Source organism: Danio rerio, chromosome 13, assembly GCF_052040795.2.
Source record: "Danio rerio strain M-AB ecotype USA chromosome 13, GRCz13ab, whole genome shotgun sequence".
Classification (NCBI taxonomy): Eukaryota; Metazoa; Chordata; class Actinopteri; order Cypriniformes; family Danionidae; genus Danio; species Danio rerio.
Window position 1 is genome coordinate 2757501 of NC_141033.1, and position 16163 is coordinate 2773663.

The 16163-nt window shown below is 37.3% G+C and overlaps 2 protein-coding genes across 3 annotated transcripts in view; both read left to right on the forward strand.

Annotated features, from left to right (window-relative positions):
* arfgef3 (ARFGEF family member 3) overlaps positions 1-16163 on the forward strand; it is a 973876-nt gene that overhangs the window by 389380 nt on the left and 568333 nt on the right. The gene's annotated exons all lie outside the window — the stretch shown is intronic.
* xpo5 (exportin 5) overlaps positions 1-16163 on the forward strand; it is a 40818-nt gene that overhangs the window by 5402 nt on the left and 19253 nt on the right. The window contains exons 4-16 of one of the 2 annotated variants that reach the window (XM_087278811.1): positions 833-1030; positions 3289-3471; positions 3690-3716; positions 5807-5992; positions 7839-7915; positions 8401-8430; positions 8556-8649; positions 8741-8824; positions 10555-10680; positions 10762-10852; positions 12182-12310; positions 15415-15530; positions 15611-15766. In XM_087278811.1, the coding sequence (XP_087134937.1) occupies positions 959-1030; positions 3289-3471; positions 3690-3716; positions 5807-5992; positions 7839-7915; positions 8401-8430; positions 8556-8649; positions 8741-8824; positions 10555-10680; positions 10762-10852; positions 12182-12310; positions 15415-15530; positions 15611-15766 (1371 nt within the window). In that variant the 5' untranslated portion in view covers positions 833-958. The remainder of the gene's footprint in view (positions 1-832; positions 1031-3288; positions 3472-3689; positions 3717-5806; positions 5993-7838; positions 7916-8400; positions 8431-8555; positions 8650-8740; positions 8825-10554; positions 10681-10761; positions 10853-12181; positions 12311-15414; positions 15531-15610; positions 15767-16163) is intronic. The other variant, XM_087278810.1, reaches the window with a different exon arrangement.

The window sequence follows — 16163 nt, forward strand, 5'->3', positions numbered from 1 at the left end:
TAGATTACTCTTCCGCAGAAAAAGTAAAGTAACGGATTACTTTAACTTTCAGGTAATTTAATTACAGTTGCTTCTAAAGTACCTGTGTAAACACTGTACATAAATCAGTTCTGGATCAATCAATTAAGAGAAGCAGAGTAATTAATTGATCAAGTAGATTGAACATGCTTAAGGAACAATGAAATCAGTCAGACATTTATGTCAATATACAGTGCTCGGCATATATGAGTACACCCCCCACAAATCTCTCATTTAAATTAATATTTTCTATAGGAAGCTATACAATATTATGTTTGTGCATATACATCAGATTAGTCAGTGCTGAAGCCAAATCTGGAGCTTATCTAACAAAATAACTTACAATAATGGTTCTAAAATGAGTACACCCAAATTTATATGTTAGAGAAAAAAATTAAATAACATTTTCAAAAACAGTAAAAATCAAGAGAAATAAAAAAATATATGAAAATTTGTTTAAATATTGTAGTTTGTAATTTATTTTCATTTCTAAAGATGTTCTGTGACAAAAGTAGTATTTTAATAAATACATCTGTTTAATAAATCTGTTTTTTTTCAAATGCACCAATATATATGAGCCATAATCACTGAGAAATGGACAACTCTTCATTTTCAAAATGGGCTGCACTCATATATGCTGAGCACTGTAGGTCAATTTATATGTAGTGCATTAATGCGTGAGTAATTAAAGAACTTATTGAGTTACTGAGTTACTTTACAACATGGTAATTACAATTTTAATGATGTAATTAGTAATCAATTACTTTTTTGAAGTAACTTACCCAACACTGATGATATTCGATATAATCTGCAGGCTTCAGCGATGTCATTTTGTTGAATGGTTGTTGAAGATTGACTTAATCTGCTGTTTCAGGGTACACATCCGATTCTCCAAGAGGAATGTCATGTTAAGGACGCCCTCTCCCGCATCGTGGTGGAGATGATCAAGAGAGAGTGGCCGCAGCAGTGGCCCGATATGCTGAAGGAGATGGAGGCCCTCACCGCTCTCGGGGTACGCAAGAGTTTTGCATAAATCACACATTAATAAAACGTACATGAATAAAAAGTATTAAAAGTTGATTAAATCAATTTACAGTTATTTAAGGCTCTTAGAAAGCCTTGCATGCTATTTAACATGGTATTAGATGCATCATTTTTATTATACAATGTACTATACATAGGGCTTAATTTCTAGCGGAACACACCAGATAAGGATCTGGCACCTCTGAAATCTGATCTGGCACCTCATTTTACTGATCCCCCTCTTTAACCGCCCCCGTCCGCCCTTTCACTTTTGTCCGCGACAAACCCCCCCCCAAACACACACACACACACACACACTTCTTTATTTTCGTCTGCAACACCCCTTCGTGAAAAAATATTAGAGGAAATACAGTGAAAAAATTCCAGCGACCAGCGTCTTCCGGTAGAATGCTAAAAACTTCCGTTTACAGCGTGTACAACTGGTAATTTGCGCTCCGAAAATGGGTTTCAATAACGTTTTTAATGGATAGCAGAGTGTTTTTGTGACACACAACTTAGAAATGTGTCTGTTAAAGCCGTTATAATCTGTCACATGTGGTTCAAGCGCATCAGAAATACGAGAAAAACGTTCTCCTAGTTCACGAGAGAGAGAGAGAGAGAAAACCAGAGTACTGGCATGAAACTTAACAGGTATGAAAGTCGTGCAATTTACAAAAATGAGCAATAAAAGTCTGTTATTGATGCTCTGCTGGCTGATTTGCTGTTCATGCTAATCGCGAGCCTTTTGTGTTTTATTTCGTGTGTTGTTTTCACCACGGTTTGTGTTTTTCTGTCATTTGGAAATGACACTAGCCTATATTTTTACTTTGTCACAGTTATTAAATCAGTGTGTCAGTGGCACAGTACAGGCTGCGTGTGTGTGTCAAACATTTTGGTGATCTACATTTGTTTGGGCTGGTTATATATTTGAAATAAAGAGAAAATGTTGACTTTAGCGATGACGAGGCTTCATTTAAACACACACACTTCTTTATTTTCGTCTGCAACACCCCTCTGTGAAAAAAATATTAGAGGAAATACAGTGAAAAAATTCCTTGCTCTGTTGAACAGAATTTGGAAAATATTTATTTAAAAAAAAAAAAAAAAAAAAAAAAAAATTCACAGGGGGGTGAATAATTTTGACTTCAAGTTATAGACCTTTTTCATGGCTGCTGCATGGAGGGCGCCATAGCGACCAGCGTCTTCCGGTAGAATGCTAAAAACTTCCGCTTACAGCGTGTTCAACTGGTAATTTGCGCTCCAAAAATGGGTTTCAATAACGTTTTTAATGGATAACAGAGTGTTTTTGTGACACAAAACTTAGAAATGTGTCTGTTAAAGCCGTTATAATCTGTCACATGTGGTTCAAGCGCGTCAGAAATACGAGAAAAACGTTCTCCTAGTTCACGAGAGAGAGAGAGAGAGAAAACCAGAGTACTGGCATGAAACTTAACAGGTATGAAAGTCGTGCAATTTACAAAAATGAGCAATAAAAGTCTGTTATTGATGCTCTGCTGCTGATTTGCTGTTCATTCTAATCGCGAGCCGTTTGTGTTTTATTTTGTGTGTTGTTTTTACCATGGTTTGTGTTTTTCTGTCATTTGGAAATGACACTAGCCTATATTTTCACTTTGTCACCGTTATTAAATCAGTGTGTCAGTGGCACAGTACAGGCTGCGTGTGTGTGTCAAACATTTTGGTGATCTACATTAGTTTGGGCTGGTTATATATGTGAAATAAAGAGGAAATGTTGACTTTAGCGATGACGAGGCTTCATTTAAACTGCAGAAGATGCCGTCTGACAACGAGGGGAAAACGCCTCACAGCAGCTGTTTTCCATCCTATTAGATCGCATTTCTTTAAATGATCAGTCCAGGAGATGCTGCTGATGGACAACAGTGTTAGTTCAAAGAGGATAAAAGCAGGTAAAATAGATTAAAACTATCGTTTCAAAGCTGTCCAAATGTGACTGTTTACACGCATCAGCTGCCGACCGGAAGTTCTTCGCATTCTCCTTGCGCATACACGCAAAGCATAATGGGTAATTTTGCGTTCAAGATAAAGGTCTATACACTTTTTGAATAATCGTGATTACAATTATGACCAAAATAATCATGATTATGATTTTTCCTAAAATAGAGCAGCTCTAATATTGCACTCCTGGTTAGACCTACACTGCATTTCGTTGCCTTGCATGTGTGCATGTGTAACGACAATAAAGTTGAATCTAATCTAATTCCTCTTCAGGATGCTCAGACCGAGCTTGTAATGCTGGTTCTGCTGCGGTTGGCCGAGGATGTGATCACGTTTCAGACGTTGCCCTCTCAGAGACGGCGGGACATCCAGCAGACGCTCACACAGAATATGGACAGCGTCTTCACTTTCCTGCTGGGGATACTGCAGCTTCACGTCAACGAGTACAGCAAGATGGTTCGTCCTCCAGACTTTCATCACCACATTTATCAAACTAGTGTAATTTGTCTTCTACAGTTTGGTGCATTTATCTGAAAACCGTCACTTTCATTTTCCATTTAGTTTATTTCTATTGCATGTCTTACAATGTAGATCATAGCAGCTTAACATTGATGAAGAAAAGAGAGTAAAAGCCACATGATCTGAAAATATCTATCCTTTTTTTTTTTTTTTAGAAATGTGTTGCTGGTCTGGATTTAAAGGTGAGTGCTGGGACTTATCAGTATTATTTGTGTTGTAATCTAAAACGCTTTCATTACATTTTATTATTTTTGTTGTTTGTTTTACTTTTATTAAAGTATAGTTTAGTAAACTGTGTTAAAATTAATTATTTCTTCGATGCACCATGATGCAGACGTGAACAATTCGGTATTGGTTCAGTAATAATTAAGGGTGTCATGATCCTCCAAATCCTCGATTCGATTACATTTTCGATTCTAAAGTCACGGTTCGATTCGCTTTTCGATTATGAATAATTAATTGATTTATAACGAATTAATTATTTGTAGCCTACCGTTTAAACTACCTGACCTGCATGATATTTGTTTTACCCATAAACTAATCATACAGTAAATGAATAAAGGCAAGATACACACATAATTACCACCTGTCAATCACTTTTTCCACGGACTCGTGAATAGGCAGTGATCTGTGTCGTTATAATGGCGTCGGTAAAAAAGACGCACAACCAACAGGAACCAGCCAACAGTATCTGAGGTGTTCGCTAAAATGACTAAGTACAAGTGAGTGAAAGATTGAAGCAGTCCTCTGACTGCCTGGACCTGCTGTCTCGAGCGCATCACTGTGTGTGCGTCTGTGTCTGTGTGATCACGTGATGTGCATTTTCAGAGGTAGAGGAAGGAGGGCTGCTCAGAAATGCTACACGCCACTGTGGATGTCAAATGGTTGTCGTTCTAAAATGCCATTTAAAAACAAAGACCTATTAGTGTAAACAGGGCCTGAGTGTGTACTTTTCGTGAGCGGGGCGGAGGATCGCGATGCCGATGTTGTGTATCGGACGAACCCTAATACGTACATAGCAGAGCTTGCAAACTGTTTTTTTTTTTTGTCGACAACACGAACGTTGTCAACATAACTCACTGGAAATCCAAAATGCTTACACACCGGCGACTTCATTGAAAGAGGAGAGGGTTTAAGCTCTGTCGACGGGTCTCCTGCGTCGGCAGTTCAACAAGCGTGTTTTTTTTTCCCATTGGCAAGCCAAGCTGACGTGACATGGGGCGTGGCAGCATCGACGATTCTATTTTTTGATTCGATAATTGAAATTGAGCATAAATTTCGATCGATTTCGATTCATTCATAGGTGTTTAAGAACTCGCTCAACAACGCTCAAAAAGCAATCAGTGTAATGTTTACATTAGTTTATTTGCTATAAATGCTCACGTTGTTCTGTGCATGTGCTTGAGCTTTGCTTGATGCATTCAAAAAGAGTGTTTTCTTTGAGCAGGTAAAATTAAAGGTACAGTACATACATTTGACTGCTTGTAATTAAGGAGAAAATCGTATTACAAATAGGCCTTAAGATATAAATATATTTATAAATGATACATTTTAATACAAGAATTCTTGTGCTGTAAAGTAAAATATCAAATTGTTTATGGAAAGCATCGCCGATGCACCGAGATAGCAAATTGAACCGTATCGATGGCATGATAATCGTAACCGAACCGTGAGACCAGTGTGATTCAAACCTTTATTATAGTTACACATTTGTGCACTGCCTAATATTAATTAACAAAATGTGCAGTTTAAGACTTGATTGAACAATTATTAACCCTTCATGTGAAATTTAAACATGTATCTCAAGTAATGTTTAACAGAGCAAGGCGTCTTTTTCTTGGTATTTATTATTTTTGCTTCTGGAGAAAGTCTTACTACTTTTAGTGTGGCTGGAGTAAATACATTATTTTACAAAGCATTTTAAAACTGTTAAGGTCAGTATTATTTGCTGCTTTAGTTTTTTTTTCTACAGAAAAAAACACTGTTGGCCAATAACTTATCTAATTAACCTCACTAAATTAATCTAGTTAAGTCTTTAAATGGCAGTTTAAGCTGAAAACTAGCATGCTGAAAAATAACTAGTAAAATAATTAGACAAAAGCAATGAGCTGTTAGAATGTGTCCTGTCTAATGTTTTGCAGTAGTGCTTGTTGTTTTTAAGCTTGTTTAGTTTTTTTTCTTGCTATTTTTCTGTTTGGTTCAGCATTTGCCATCCATCTACCAGCTTGTTTACCAGATAAAATGAGCTTTTTCTTGTTTTTTATCTTCCTAGATGAAAGCTCACTTGCGTGTTGGTGTGGCTACTCTCAACACTCTAGCAGGCTACATTGACTGGGTTTCTCTGAGCCACATCACCAGTCAAAACTGCCGTCTTCTGGAGATCTTGTGCTTGTTGTTGAGTGAACCTGAGCTGCAGCTGGAGGCCGCAGAGTGTCTGCTAATTGCGATTAGTAGGAAAGTAAGTGGCTGTCGCATTTACATCCATCTATCCAGACATGAGTTGTTAGAATGTTTTCTGTCTGATGATTTATTCTGAACGACCAATAATAGTTAATATAATGACCCACTAACATGCCTGTAGTTGGTCAAAACATCCATCTATCCAAACATCCATCCATCCAAACATCCATCCATCCAAACATCCATCCAAACATCCATCCGTCCAAACATCCATCCATCCAAACATTCATCCATCCACAGTATCCATCTATCCATCCATCCATCCAAACATCCATCCATCCAAACATTCATCCATCCACAGTATCCATCTATCCATCCATCCGTCCAAACATCCATCCATCCAAACATTCATCCATCCACAGTATCCATCTATCCATCCAAACATTCATCCATCCACAGTATCCATCTATCCATCCATCCAAACATCCATCCGTCCAAACATCCATCCATCCAAACATTCATCCATCCACAGTATCCATCTATCCATCCATCCGTCCAAACATCCATCCATCCAAACATTCATCCATCCACAGTATCCATCTATCCATCCATCCAAACATCCATCCATCCAAACATCCATCCATCCAAACATTCATCCATCCACAGTATCCATCCATCCAATCATTTATTCATCCATCCATCCATCCAAACATTCATCCATCCACAGTATCCATCCATCCAAACATTCATCCATCCACAGTATCCATCCATCCACAGAATTCATACATCCATCCATCCATCCATTTATCCATCCACAGTATCCAAACATCCATCCATCTATTCATCTAACCATTCTTAGTATCCACCCATCTATCCAAACATCCATCCATCCATCCAATCATCCATCCATCCACAGAATTCACACATCCATCCATCCATCCATCCATCCATCCATCCTTCCTTAGTATTCACCCATCTTTCCAAACTTTCCACAGTACCCATCCATTCATTCATTCATCCAAACATTCATCCATCCACAGAATCCTACATCCATCCATCCACAGCATCCATCCATTCATCCATCCATATTTAGTATCCACCCATCTATACAAATATCCGTCCAACCATCCACAGTATCCATCCAACTATCTATCCATCCTATCCATCCATCTAATCCATCCACAATATCCATCTATCCATCCACAATATCCGTTCATCCACAATATCCATCCATCTTATCCATCCACAGTATCCATTCATCCATTTATTAACCCATTTTGCGTGATTTGGGTTCTGCTCAACAGATACTGAAGAATGGTTAAACCTGTAGCTATTGACTTTCATAGTGTTTGTTTTTCTACTATGGACATTAGTGTAATGCTGGGTTTGGGGCAAACATGCTATCAAAAATGTTCCATGTAATACCTCACTATACTATTCTGCAGAATACTATATTGAATAGCATCTGACATAATGTAGTATGTATATGTAAATATGTAATTTTGTAAAGTTCTGGGAAAGTTTGAAAACGCATCTGCAAAGTGTTTGAAAAGTGCTTAATTTAACTGGAAAATATGTAAGAACCCTGAAATACACTGAATATCACCACACGACCGTTTGTCAAAAAACACGTTGGCAGAGGATTTCTTGTGGTCGTAAGAGAAAAAAACAAGTTATATAGATTTGGAGGGGTTATAATTTCACCAGTCTCTTCCTGTAGAGTGAAAATCCTTTACATTCCCCTGAGAAACAGTTACAGTTGAATAGGGCTTTTTCCTAATCTTAATGGTAGAAACTGAATGATTTCCAGTAAGAAACCTATAATGTGTGATGTTAAACACGGCATTTACATTAGTTTGAATGGCAATATGAGGTGTTTCTGATCAAGAACCGTTCTTTAACAGGGCAAGTTAGAGGAGAGGAAACCATTTATGGTGCTCTTTGATGAAGCTGCAATGAACTACATCTTGTCTGCAGCACAGTGAGTAAACACCATCTTCATCTAAAAACACAAGGCGCAGTGTTTGGGAATAGTTTTTAAAGAAGCGCCCCTTCCTCCATGTTGCCATCAAATAAAACAGTTGTCATGCTAATGCCAATGCTTGGCCCTCTAGGCTAGTTTTGTTATGAGTTAAAACAATTGTTCTGTACAGTGAAATGTATTTCTTTATAAAATGTAACAATCTTTATTTATAAGAGCTCATTATATTGCTTGATTTATTTATTTATTTTAAATTTGGAACAGATGTGGAACAAATCCAATCTTGTGCTGATTTCATGTGTATAGACGATCTAATATGAGTAAAATATCTGAATTTTACATCTTGAATGGGCTGAATTGAGTTAAATTCTTCAGCAAAATAACCATAACTTCGATTAATTTGTCTAGCTTTTGATTGGGATTAGAAATAATCTCCTAAACCCTATTCTGAATGACTGCAAAATGCATTTGGTTTTACTTTACAGGTCAGCAGATGGTGCAGCTCTGTGCAACCAGTATGTTCACAATTTCTTTTTTTTTTTTTTTTTTTTTTTTTTTTTTTATCACCAAGCTTCATTATGAAATACCTAGATTTTTTTTTCTGTTCATAATTACCAAAGCTGTCTATCTTACAATTCAGATCCTCAGGTGGCATCGATGAAAGGAGATACACTTTTCTGAAGAGGCTCTGTCAGGTTCTCTGTGCTCTGGGCAGTCAAGTCTGCTCTCTAGTGGTGAGATAACATCAGGAGCATTGCTGTAATACCTCACGCATCTCTTTTCATCTGATGAGAAATGCAGAATGTGTTTATGTTCTTGTTTTAGGGTTCAGATGTGGAAGTGCAAGTTCCTGTTAACTTGAATAAATATTTGGAAGCTCTTCTAGCGTTCACTACTCATCCCAGCCAGGTGAGACTCCATAATCAACCTTTGAGATTTTAGTTTTTTAAAATCAGTTTATTCCTTTTTGTTATTTGTTTATATTGGGGTTTTTTTGTATTGTGAATGTATGCTATGGAGGACGAAACCTGCACTAACAATAAATAAATAAATCTACAAATTCCTGCGTAAATACAATAAAGAAATAAATACGCAAATAAATATATATAGATTAGATTCAACTGTATTGTCATTACACAGGTACAAGTAATATTACACACAAAATATTGACATTTCACATTTTCACTAAGGGGTGTACTCACTAACGCCAGGGGTTCAGCTATTATTAGCTGTATTTGAAGTTATTTTAAGAGGACAATACATTTACACTGCTATACACACTATACACTGACTACTATTCATTGTCATTTCTGCAGTGTTGTCCTATGAAAAGATATAAATAAATATTTGCAGAAATGAGAGGGGTGTACTCACTTTTGTGACATACTGCAGGCCTGGATTGGCTAATCGGGAGGACCGGGAGAATTCCCGGTAGGCCGGTCTGTTTTTTGGCCGTGAGGGCCGGTGTCCCTAGCAGCTTGCACTCTCAGCAGTCACACTTTTTTTCATCTATTTATTTATTTGACCATGGTCTCACTGTTTTTATTCATTATTTTGCCGCAGCGCCGCTCTTTTTATTTATTTTCTCGCAGCCCCGTGAGCAAAATGCAGCCTGCAGGTTAACTAACGTTAATGATGATGATGTAACTATCGACCTTGAACAGCGGCACCTTAGTGAATATAAGAATTCGAATAATTAATATTAATTAATAATACACCTGCCCAATGAAAATCAGATGATTCCCTACATTAATAAATCTGACATAACTTGATTAGAAATCTAAAAAGGGGAGAAAAAGATTGAGCCATCAAAAGAAAGTACTGCTGTGTCTAAAGGGTCACAAGTCATTACTTATTTTTTATTGCCACTGTAGTAGCACCATTGTGGTCCAGTGTTCAGCACGTTGCGTTTTAACACCTCGGGCCCGTGTTCGAATCTCACCTGAAAAATTATTATTAATTTTTTTTTTTCATTTTTATTGTTAAAACATATAATACTGTTTGGGTTGTTGAACATTTGAATTTCTAAAGCAGCTGTTTTCTTGAAAAAGACGTGATAGTGTCATTAGAAACTGAATTGGAATCAGTCGTGAACTGAGGGGGCCGTTCTGGCTTGAAACACCAGGGCTGAAAATGAGTTCCACTCCGGCCCTGACATACTATATATATATATACATAAACAATTATATATATATATTTATATTTATATTTATTTTTTATTTATTGATTAATTGTTTTTGCAGGTTTGTTTTTTGTTCAGGGTTTTGTTTCTAGTCCAAATAATTAATTATTGAATCTATTCTTAAATCAAGAAGCATTTTAAACATGCAACACATTTGGTCTTGTTTTCAAAATCATAAGTCAAAATTAAGTCAGTTTTTCCTTAAAACAAGCAAAATAATCTTGTTTTTGCTTTGAAATAAGTTTATTTTACTTTCCTCATTGTCAGATTATTTTGCTTGTTTTAAAGAAAAACTTAAACAAGAGCACTAAGAAAATTGTCTCGTCAATTTTTAGACATTTGGACTTGAAACAAGACAAATACTCTGAAGTAAGAAAAGCTTTTTATGCCCTGTATTCACTCCTGCTACAGACATCATTCCACATTAATTTGGGCATTTGTGCATTGTTCAAAATAGTTTCTGAGGTCGTCAACGCAGATGACCTGGGGAATCATATTCCGACATGAAATACTGTCAAAGGATCCAGTAGTTGGCCAAATGGCCATCAAATATTTAAGAGCGACGAGGATCAATCTTGTAAAAGTAAGTGATGTGAATCTTAGACATAAAGAGCAGCCTCCTGTGATCATTATCATGTTTAATTTCTCCACTTGTCTTCAACAGACTGGATTTCCCTCCAAGAATGATTGTCCAGGCTGTGAATTCTCCAGAGTGGACTTTGACAGCGATGAAGATTTCAACTCCTCCTTTAATTGTGAGTTGTAACCAGGGCCAGACAAAACCTGTGGACATTTTTTGCTATTTCTATGCAGATTTTTTGTAAAAAAAAAAAAAAAATATATATAATATATATATAATATATATATATATATAATATATATATATAAATGTATTTATGTATGTATGTGTGTGTGTGTATGTGTGTATATATATATATATATATATATATATATATATATATATATATATATATATATATATATATATATATATATATATATATATATATATATATATATATATATACATACATACATACATACATACATACATACATACATACATACATACATACATACAATAATAATAATAAAAATAACTCTCTGGATTTATGCAGAACGATTTTGGTACTAGCCAAAACTTTTTATTTACGGTTTACATTTAGGGCTTCAGCTGTCAATAATTTTAATAATTGATTAAGCCACCACTGTAATCAATCGATTAATTCAATTGCTTAATTAAAATAAATATAAGCAAATCAAATCAATGTTATAAAGCCAGGCAGTGATGTATTAACTAATTAACGAAGCATCGATTACTACTAATTTAATATGTTATTTCTTTCTAATCTATTAAATCGACTAATTAGATTATAAGGTTTCAGCACTATTTACAATGCTGATATAACATATCTACTGAACGGCAGAAAATATAACTTTATAAACTGTATTTTAAATAAATCACGTAAACAATAACATATTAGTTAATAATACTACTGAAATCAATATAAAATGGAGTAAATATGTATATAACTACCCAATAATGGGCTAAACAAAATCTATGTGGACCTATTAAGTCTTGACACATATTAGTTTAGAGTTAATCTGATGGTACGCTGCATTTGTCAAAAAAAGTGAATATTATCTTTCACATGAGCATGACGTTTATAGACTGCATTGTTAAACTGGGTGTCTGATCGCAAACTGCAAATTACCCTGCCTAAAGCAGTAAAATGATGTTAAACTGGATATGAGGAGAGAGAAACGCTGAACATCACACAACATAACTTACTGGTTTCTTACCTGACTGACTCTGGGTCATGCAACTCTTAACAGAGCGAGTTAGAAGTAAAATTTAAAAGAAATGCATGCCACTTAGATGCTATTTCTGGTGGATTATATTACTGTTTTGATAGTCTTGAAAAGCTTATTTAATGTCACCTTTTGAAGAAGAAAAAAACTAATAGTGTAAAAAAAAATCCTTATAAATGCTATCAAATGTTATGTATATTCTTTAAATGCTAATTGCAAAGAGAAAACCCACATCTAATAAATAAATGTGCCATGTTCTGGTTATTCCACAGCTTCCAGGGCTCAGCAGGGGGAAGCGGTTCGCCTCACTTGTAGAATCGTCCCTTTTAAAGCCTTTCAAATTGCAAGGGACTGGATGCAGTATCAGATCAGCACACCTATAGATGCTGGAAAAACAACAGGTGAGTTCTGTTCCTACACTCTCTATAGTAGATGCTCTTTAACCTCCAAATGCATGTGCAGCTATTGTAAATGTGCTTTACGGAGTCTTTATTTGCTGTCTTTGTTTTGTTGTATTGGAAACGCTGGTATTATAAAGTCTGCATGAACTGTATGTTGCTTAAACTTTATCAGTGTGTTAATGTACTTCCAATTAAAATGGTGTATTGAGTAGGGTGTGGGGCTTTACTAGCCTTTGGATATGTTTGTCGCTGCTTTTGCCCCATTGACTTCCATTATAACTAAATTTGGTAATTTTTAGATTTGAACTCTATATAAAAGCCAGAAACTATTTTGCTCAGGCCTATCTAAAGGGTTAATGCTGCCTCAACTGATGATCAACATTAAAAATTTCAAGTTTGATCTCTTCCCAACATGGAAAACCACCAATAATCAAGGGAAAACGCCTTTTCAACCAAAAAAAAGTCAATATAATGGAAGTCAATGGAGCAAAAACAGCCACCAAGACGACGATAGGGTAGTAAAGTTGAGCAATACACAATGGTTAAGAATAACAATATGAGCTAGCGAAATTAAACACTGTTATTTTTGTTTTCATTCAGACTGTAATGGATATAATAATAATTTGGTTAAAAGTTCGACATCTATCTGGCATGGAGCTTTGTTTTTTAAATCGCCATATTTCCACTGTATCACCAAGAATCACATTAAAGCAGACAGACCTTTATTTATTTCTTTATTTTTAAAAAAAAAAATTTTTTATCAATAAGACAACTGTAAGGCCGTACTCGCACTAGGTACAGTTGCCTCGAACCGGGCTAAAGCACGCTTGTCCCCCCTCCCGTCTCCCCCGACGGCCCGCTTACACCACAATCGGGCTTCGGCACGCTTACGTCATCGCTGTTCAGTGAGAAGCGCTCTCTCACTCAGCAGCACAGTGGAGATTTCTCTAGTTATATCGTGTCAGTCGTTTGATATGCAGTGACATGCAGTCAAATATTTCGCCAAACAGTCCTTAGGGATGCGGTGACACGCAGTCAGATATTTCGCCGAACAGATCCGCCACTTTTGCCGCTCATAAACAATCATAAAGTCCTCGTGCTGCAGGAATGAGGAGGTCTGCTGAAGGTGCAGCTGTGGTGCAGTTAGGAGTTTGCGTCTTTAATAAACTACGGCAGTTTGCGTTCATTGAACATTAAGAATGATTAATAAATCCATATGAAACAATCCCTTAAAAGTCACGTCTCGCTTTCAGTTTCGGGTGAAAAGCCCAAGTGAACAGCGCTCAGGCCCACCTCTTCCAACCGGGCCAGGGCCGGCCAAGTGAACCGTGCTTGAGCCCGATTCAGCGCACTCATACTTCTCAAACGATCCGGGAAACGGGCCTGGGCATGGTACGGATGGCATAGTGGGAGTAGGCCCTAATACTGGTATTTCCAGGGTGTCCACAAAGTCTTAAAGTCTCAAAATATCTTACTTTTTTTTTTTTTTTTAATTACAATTTTAGGCCATTAAAAGTAAAATTTACCAAAATATTGTGATCTAGATCTAGATATTATATATATTAATATTGTATTCTAGATCTTAAATAATTTTAATCAAGTCATTTTAAACAAGTTTATAGCTACTTGGTGAGGACACTGACAGAGACAGACAGTTGTGAATGCATTGTTTATTATAGTTTTTAAAACTCGGTTATTATTCATTCATTCATTCATTTTCTTTTCGGCTTAGCCTTTTTATTAATCTGGGGTCGCCACAGCGGAATTAACCGCCAACTTTTCCAGCATATGTTTTACGCAGCGAATGCCCTTCCAGCCGCAACCCATCTCCAGGAAACCCATACACATTCATTCGCACACATACACTACGGACAATTTAGCCTACCCAATTCACCTGTACCGCATGTCTTTGGATTGTGGGGGTAACCGGAGCACCCGGAAGAAACCAACGCAAACGCAGGGAGAACATGCAAACTCCACACAGAAACACCAACTGACCCAGATGAGGCTTGAACCAGCGACCTTCTTGCTGTGAGGCGGCAGCACTTCCTACTGCTCCACTGCATCATCGTTATTATTTTCAATCAATTATTATTATTATTTTTTTTCAATTATTATTTGTTTTTAAAGGTCAATGTTATGTTTTCCTTTGGCTTAGTCTCTGTTTTAGAAGTTGCCAGAGCGGAATGAACCACCAGCTATTTCGGCATATGTTTTATGCAATGCATGCCCTTCCAGCTGTAACCCAGTACTGGGAAACACCCATGCACACTCATACACTACGGCCAATTTAGATTATCCAATCCCCTATAGCACATGTGTTTGGACTGTGGAGGAAAGCGTTGGCAGTTCATTCCGCTGTGGCAGCTTCTGAAATAGGGACTAAGGGTGCTTTCACACCGAGGTGATCTCGGCTCGATTGAAACGAACCCTGGAGCCGTTGGATTGCAGTGAGAAAGCGATACAATTCGAGCGCGGTTATGTCACAGTGTTTTATGGATATGTAATAGGCATACGGCTATATGAAGAGAGAATTATGAGTATTGCGGGAAGTTTCGCGAGTCTCCGGATGCCCGCAAACAAGTGATGATCTCTCGGTAATCTCACGTCTCCCTCCCGGTCCTCAAATAGGCATCGTCGCGCACCCTTCTCACCCCTCTCCAACGCGTCTCTCCTCGGACACATCGCACGCGCACCCTGTCAATCACCACCAAACCACCACCTCTCCTGACAGCTGAGCGGGACAAAATAAACCCTGACACTCTGACAAATGTGAGGAGAGTTTACTCACACGTGACTTGTTTTAGCTCTTTTGGTCCGATTAGAAACTTTGCAGTGTGAAAGCGAACCGCTCCAAGAGCAAAGAGCAACAATGTAACATCTGTAATCTCTGTTTCGGAACAACTGAATCAATTCACAGGTGTGAAAGCACCCTAAGCCGAAGGAAAATGAATGAATGAATGAATGTATAAATCTGACTGTTTCTCACCGTTGATTTGAACTCCTAACTAGATTTGAGTGTCTTCTTATTGTAGTTTATAATCCTTCACAGTTCTAAATGGCTAATTGACTATGAATTAACTTGTAACGTTCATCTGTTAAAGCCAAGACAGAGAAGGGTCTCTGCTCTCCTCTGTCCCCTTCGGTGGTTCAGTGGGAAGCCATGACCACCTTCACTGAAAATGTGTTTGGGCAGCTCTTCAAAATCCTCGAAAAAGAGGTGAGATCAGGCATTTCCATGTAATGCTAGAGCAGCGAGGGATCTTGTCACCAAGACTCTTGCTCTTTTCTCTCCTGTAGAAACTCCCCATAGACGAGGGCATGGCGCTGCTGCAGATAGCGGTGAATTTCGAGACCAGAGATCCTCTCATTCTGTCCTGTGTGCTCACCATCGTCTCCACACTCTTCCCCATTCTCACACACCGGCCTCACTTCCTACCTCAAGTACTCTTTAAGGTGAGCTTTACATTCAGACATATTTTAAATGTCAGGGCTGCTTAACACTCACTATTATTCGGTGATAGAAATCTAACAGGAATCTAATTAATTTATTTAAATCAAATATATTTTATGCAGAAACACTTTGATTGACATGCACTCTTTGTACGTGTCATCAGAGGGGGAAAGCCCCACCCACTGGTGACCATCTCTCCCTCATTAGCATAGGACGTTAGTCTTGTTTTTGAATCTGCCACTATGCTGACACACAGGCATTTGTAGCTCCGCCTCTTCTGAAAAGAGCACAGTCTCATTTGAATTTAAAGCGACAGTCACCAAAACGCCACACAATTAGTATCAAAGCCTAAAAGGGTCAGTTTCAGAGAGTTATAAAACTTTATTTGGGTGGAATTAT